At 46.1% G+C, this 6520-nt stretch overlaps 1 protein-coding gene across 3 annotated transcripts in view; it reads left to right on the forward strand.

Moving 5' to 3' along the window:
- GPR176 (G protein-coupled receptor 176) overlaps positions 1 to 2167 on the forward strand; it is a 111117-nt gene extending 108950 nt beyond the window's left edge. For all 3 annotated transcript variants that reach the window (XM_066343568.1, XM_066343567.1, XM_066343569.1), the window contains one exon: positions 348 to 2167. In XM_066343568.1, coding sequence (XP_066199665.1) covers positions 348 to 1470 — 1123 coding nt within the window. In that variant the 3' untranslated portion in view covers positions 1471 to 2167. The remainder of the gene's footprint in view (positions 1 to 347) is intronic.
- The last annotated feature ends 4353 nt before the right edge of the window (positions 2168 to 6520 follow it).

The following is a 6520-nucleotide window of genomic DNA, read 5'->3' on the forward strand; positions in this document are numbered from 1 at the left end:
CTTTTAGCCCATGTAAAATGTTTTACAGGTTACCCTTAAATTGAAAAATAGATGTCTTTACAACAGATGTCTTCACAGCTTTATAATGAGAGCACTCTTTGGGATTTAATCCTGCTAGCAATAATTATAAAACTAGTTATAAAAAAATAAAGCTAGTTATGAACTATATAGCAAAGTCTTCAAAACTTAAGGTTTGGCTACCTAATTCCCCTGTGGTTCCCTCTTTCTTAGGCAGAATAGAGAACTCCTTTCTTTTTTTCTACCTCTCCTACTTTTGGTAATATAGATTCCCCTAATTTAAAGTATATCTTTTCCTATGAAATGAATTTTGTATGTGCATTTTGCAGGTACTACTCAGTTCTCTATCCACTGGAGAGAAAAATATCTGATGCCAAGTCCCGTGAGCTAGTGATGTACATCTGGGCCCATGCAGTGGTGGCCAGCATTCCAGTGTTTGCAGTGACCAATGTGGCCGACATCTATGCCACATCTACCTGCACTGAAGTGTGGAGCAACTCCTTGGGCCACCTGGTATACGTCCTGATATATAACATCACCACGATCATTGTGCCTGTGGCTGTGGTCTTCCTCTTCTTGATACTGATTCGACGGGCCCTGAGTGCCAGCCAGAAGAAGAAGGTCATCATAGCAGCGCTACGGACCCCACAGAACACCATCTCTATCCCCTATGCCTCCCAGCGGGAGGCTGAGCTGCATGCCACTCTGCTCTCAATGGTGATGGTTTTCATCTTATGTAGCGTGCCCTACGCTACCCTGGTCGTCTACCAGACTGTGCTCAACGTTCCTGACACTTCTGTCTTCTTGCTGCTCACTGCCATTTGGCTGCCCAAAGTTTCTCTGCTAGCGAACCCTGTGCTCTTTCTTACTGTGAACAAATCTGTCCGCAAGTGCTTGGTAGGGACCTTGGTACAGCTACACCACCGGTACAGTAGCCGTAATGTGGTGAGTATAGGGAGCGGGCTGGTCGATGCCAGCCTGGAGCCCAGCGTGCGCTCAGGCAGCCAGCTCCTGGAGATGTTCCACGTCGGGCAGCAGCAGATCTTTAAGCCCATGGAGGATGAGGAAGAGAGTGAAGCCATGTATGCTGGTGCTGCTGAACTCCAGGCCAAGAAGGGACTTAGCACCTGCCTGGAGGGAGGGCAGCAGCTGCTGTTTGCAGCCCCTGTGCCACCCCCAGGCACCGTGGACTCTGTATCCCAGGTGGCACCAGCAGCCCCTGTGGAACCTGAGACACTCCCTGACAAGTATTCCCTGCAGTTTGGTTATGGTCCTTTTGAGTTGCCTCCCCAGTGGCTCTCAGAAACCCGAAACAGCAAGAAGCGGCTACTTCCCCCCTTGGGTAACACCCCGGAAGAGCTAATTCAGACAAAGGTGCCCAAGGTTAGCAGGGTGGAGCGGAAGATGAGCAGAAACAATAAAGTGAGCGTTTTCCCAAAGGTGGATTCCTAGCAAGGACTGAAAGCCCCTGGAAGCAGCAGGCAGCTTCTCCACTCTGGACTGCCCTTCGCTCTGGTCCTGTGATTTGTGTGATCTCAGTGCAGCCCCGAATGGCTTGGCTCTTTCTGTCTGGGCCAAATGCTTTGGATTGAGAGGGAAATCTTTAAAAATCAAATGTCTTCTTTGTTGAGGGAGTATATATATTGATCTCAGTGATCCATGTCCTTAATAAAGCCCACACTCCTCTGTGTAGACAAAAGCTAGGCATTGTGGGTTTGTGGATAGGGTCTTGCGGTGGGTACCGTGGGTGTATTTTCTGGGGATCCTCAGTTCTCTGGGTCCAGCACCTGGAGAGAAGGGTGCCCATGGGCACAAAGGGAGCAGGGCCACTCCAAGGGAAGCCCAAGGTAACTGTGCAGTGGTGTGGCCACAAATAAAATGCCTATTTGATGGACTAAAATATGAGAAATATATTAAAAATATTTAGTATCAATCTGTATCTTCAGGGAAGATGGGGACTGTCACCTTTCTTTGGAAGGCCCGATCACCTGCCCTATAGTTTTTCCTGATGCCCATCGCCCATCTCACTAGGATATGGATAAGGAATGGCTTTTCTGCCCCCATTTGACAGACATGGCACTGGCGGTACCTGGCGGTAAGGGAGACGTACTATCCTTGGTTATCCTGACATTCTCTGGGCATCACTAAGGCCTCAGAAAGACCTGTCTGCAGTTTTGGTGGGAAAACACTTCAAATTCTTTAATATGTCTTTTCCCCTTAAATTATGTTGTTGCCCCCCCCCCTCCCCCCCCCCGCCCAACAAATGAGAGAGAAGCTCAGAGGTGGAGAAGAAAAACTGAACTGGCTACACACTGTCGTCTTTTTCTCTTCCTCTTGATCTCACCTGGAAGGTGCGACATAGCAGTCGTTAGTAGTCAAGTATATTGAGAAAAAGTGTCTCGTGCAAACTTTTGGAACTCAGAGGTAATTTTAAAATGCAAAGTTAGTATAAACTGGGTCCTCTGGAAACATCAAGCTAGAACTACTTGACTAGGAAAGGTGATTCTGCCTAAGAGAGTGGGTAAGGGCTGACAAAAACGCTTCCCTTCTGAGGAGGGCTCCAGACACAGGCTGGTCGGCCTCATTTGCAGTCTCTGTGTGTGTACCTGTGGTTCTTCCTTCATTCTGGACACAAAGGAGGAACAGGACAGGGAAGAAGGATTAATCGTAAACGGCTAAGGCAACACGTAGCCCATGTGAGCCCCCCTCTTCCCCCTTCCCAGTGAACCTTCAGCAGCAGCCGGTGTGGAAAGAAGTGCATCCTCAAGTGAGGAGACCCTGCGAGCTCTCACAGGCCATTCAGGTCCACTCAGTGCACTTCACCAGGCTGAATTCAGACCACAGATGACACTTCACTCTTACTGAGTGCAAATCAAGTGCCAGCCCTGCTCTTCCCTCTAGGGCATATTGATCTTGCTAGTAGTATGTCAGGGGGCCGTGCAGTGCCTTGAGTAAGCTTGAAGGGAAGTGGCCGTCTCACCACACACTTCCACATCCCGAAGGCAGCGGCCCTCACGGGTCCTTTCCTTTAACCACACTGGGCCTTGTCCCTTGGAGGAAGCTCAGACTGAGTCTCCTTTTCCTGTCCTCTCCTGGGTGTGATGTCTTATCATTCCTGAATGTAAACCCGAAGACCCTTCCCCTGCAGAGGGAGTGCCTTCCTCTGTGTGTTTTGTCCCCTCAAAGTGTTGTGTGCTCAGAGCAGAAGCCGGGGACCGCCACACCCTCCCGGCCTCTTGCCTCCGGATCCTTTGTGCATGCCATCTGTAGCTTCTTGCCCTGATCCTTCTTTGTGGCCCTCCAAGCATATTTTTCAGAACCTTCACAGTGGTTACAACTTTCATCAAAGGGAAACATAATCTGTCAGAAAACTGTGTCCGCTTTGGAAGAACCTGTCAAATGTAGCCACTTTGGTGTTGTTCTGGTAATATCTATGTACTTAATAAGTTCTAATGAGGCAGAATTTGGTAGGTATTTCTTCTGTATGTTTGAAGCAGATAGTTGACTTTTAACAGGTCATTGCCAGGTGTATTTCTATATTCTTTGAAGAATTACATTTTAATAAAAAATTGAAAAGCAGTTTCTGAACTCAGAAAAGATTGTATGAGCTCTGTGATTTTTGTTTCTTCTTTTCCCTCAAGTAGTATTTAATATCTGAACTTTTTTCTTCCTGTAGGATCTCATATGAAAGGTATTCATTTCTCCCCATCAGTGCAGGTACAGCATTGCAGTGGCATTTTCTCGTATTATTGCACATTTAAAAAATTAATTCCCAGAGGAGAAAATGCAGCCTTTAGATGAGTATCACAAACTTGGGTTCCAAATTGAATTGGTGGAAAGACTGCTCCCTTTTAGGGGAGAGTGGGGTGCAGCTGTCGCCCATCCTCCCTCACATGGTGGGGTTTATAGCACACGTTTAGGACCATGGGCTCGAAGGCCAGATGGCCCATGACTGTAAGCAGGTAAGGTAACTTCTATATATCTTGGTTTCCTCCTGTAAAATGGGGAGATAACCAGTGTATCAGAAGTCTTTGACCCCAGCTCACACACCTCTAATTTGAGCCAGGTCTTCAGTGGGCCATTGCTGGCTACATCCACTTGCTTCCCTGAGAGCAAGCAGTCAAGGCCTAGCTGTTTTGTTTTCTGCCCTGTGAGCGCTCCCTAGCTCCTGGGTAGCCCTTGATCAGTGGGGGTGGGAGCCAGTGGATAAATGTCCCTGTCCTTGTCCTGCTATACAGTTGTGAGAAGCATGTGCCCATATCTCAGGGGGTCAGGCAGAATTAAGTCCCTGTTGCCCACAATGGTGTCTCAATAATGAATCCTTTCATTGACTTCCTTCCCTTTCTGGGTTTCTCTAACACTCATTCAAGCCCTCAGAGATCACCTCCCCCAAACACTACCACATAGAGCCTTTGTCTCCAGCTCTGATTTCAGGGGATGCCAAGTGAGACAATTACATACTCAGGGGGCAATTATGAGGATTAAGTGAGGTGATCTGTTCTAACATAATGCTTGGCACAGAGCAAAGCTCTGTCAGTGTTAGTGCTTATACACTGTGTTTTTTAAAAAAGTGGTTAGGGGGCTTATTTAGAATGTTTTTCAGGAAATGATATTAAACTGGTGTTTTCATCAGACAGCCCAATATTAATTAGTCTTCATAATGATGATAATTTGAGGCAGTACACAATTCCAAAGGAGTAGGTGAATCCCTGAAAAAAAAAATAACTAAGCCAGAATATTTCTTAACCAAACAATTCTCGGTTTCAAAAAAAGAGGGGAATGTTAAAAGAATGTTTGCTGTAAACCTGTAAGGCAGCTGGTGAATATGAGTGAGTATAATTTACTATATTGGTGAAGTAAGAGGCAAGTGGAATAACTAAGGGCAGAGACACAAATCAGAGAGGCCCCATCCATGGAAAAGGAGCTGTAAGTCAACCCCTTGGTGTGCTAAATAGCATCTGCAGCTCAGGCACGAGTTTGGTTTGACAGGAGAGGGGAGCGCCTCCAGCTCTGGGAGTTCAGAGCTCCTGGTAGCCCTGCACTAGGGCAGGGTGTTTGTTGTGCCCACAGCTGTTGCTGCGTGCCAGAGCTGAGATGCTGGGGAAAAAAAGATTATTTTAGGCTGAACTTTGGTGATGGGGAAGGGTTAATGCTTTCATATATTGTAGTCAACCAGTGTAGCAACATATGATACAATGTAAATAACATGGCAAAGTGATGGACTTACCCTTAATAGTAGTAAACATTTAGCAGGTTTCTATCAACCTCTGGTGCTATTTTAGAGTTCTGTAATCAAAAGAAAAATGATTGAATGTGAATAAAAAAAGAATTGAAATCAGTACTAATGCCCAGGGCAGCATCAAAAGCCTTTTTGTGTGAGCTCTAAGCTTTTAAAAGAAATTCAAACAATCTAAGATTCTCCGTAGATGAGGTTTTAGAAATTAAAATATCTGCCTTCTCTTAGCCTCAGGTTCAGCCAGTGTTTTTTCCCATTTGTTCCAAGGTGACAAGTTGTTAATATGCAGGATGAAGGCCTGGGACCTTCATAGAACTGAAGCTGTGATCTCCAAGACTGTCTTACGTGAACCTCTACAGGTACCTCAAGCGTATATATATGTTGGGTGTGAAGAATAATCTTTTCGTTGTTGTATTGGTCAGAATTTAGAGATTAAATCTCTTTCTGCCTCTTAAACTTCTTTCTATATGTTTATTTATTGCAGTCTATGTACAAAAGGAAATATGCAAACAAAAGAAGAACTGGAATGATGTGGTGTACATTTTAAGGCAACAAGTGGGAAAATGCCTTTGAAATACTAACCATATTCCTTGATGCATCCCGTCCTTTGCCTCGCTCTTCACGTTCACATGTGCTACCTCAGGGAGGGGGGAAGGCGGTCATTGTCTCAAGGAAAGCAACTATCATGTGAGTCTTTCTAGTTGTGTATCAAAGGCTGGGTCTGAGGAAAATGGATGGGACTCTTGGAGTAAGCACAGTGGATATTTGGTAATGATTGTCAAAATTTGGGGGTGCTACTGGCATCTAGTGGGTAAAAGTCAGGGAGGCTGCCTAATCACCCTACAATGCACAGGACATTCTCCTACAGCAGTTATCTGGTCCAGAATATTAATAGTGCCAACGCTGAAAAACCTTGGGCTAGCCAAAGGCTTGAGGAGGGTGGGACCATCCCCATAGGTAGACTATTCTGGAATTGTCCAGAGAAGTCAGGTGCAAGTGACAAGAGTGCAGACATCTGTACCTTCTGGATAAAGGGGCCCTAATGCCTCCCAGGCAAACCCCAGGGATGCAGCAAAATAAAGACTTGAGCAATTGCAAAGGGAACCTGGGTGTGTCCTGCTTGGATCCCCAGTGTAGTATCCAGCAGTGAGTCTCAGCAGCCAGGGCCTCCCAACCTGACTCAAAGGCTTTTAGAGGAGTGTCCTGAAAGAAAAAGAAAGCTGGTTCAGGTGGACAAGAAGGATGGATCGCTGAAGCAAATGGGGC

The sequence above is a fragment of the Saccopteryx leptura genome, chromosome 6, assembly GCF_036850995.1.
Source record: "Saccopteryx leptura isolate mSacLep1 chromosome 6, mSacLep1_pri_phased_curated, whole genome shotgun sequence".
NCBI lineage: Eukaryota > Metazoa > Chordata > Mammalia > Chiroptera > Emballonuridae > Saccopteryx > Saccopteryx leptura.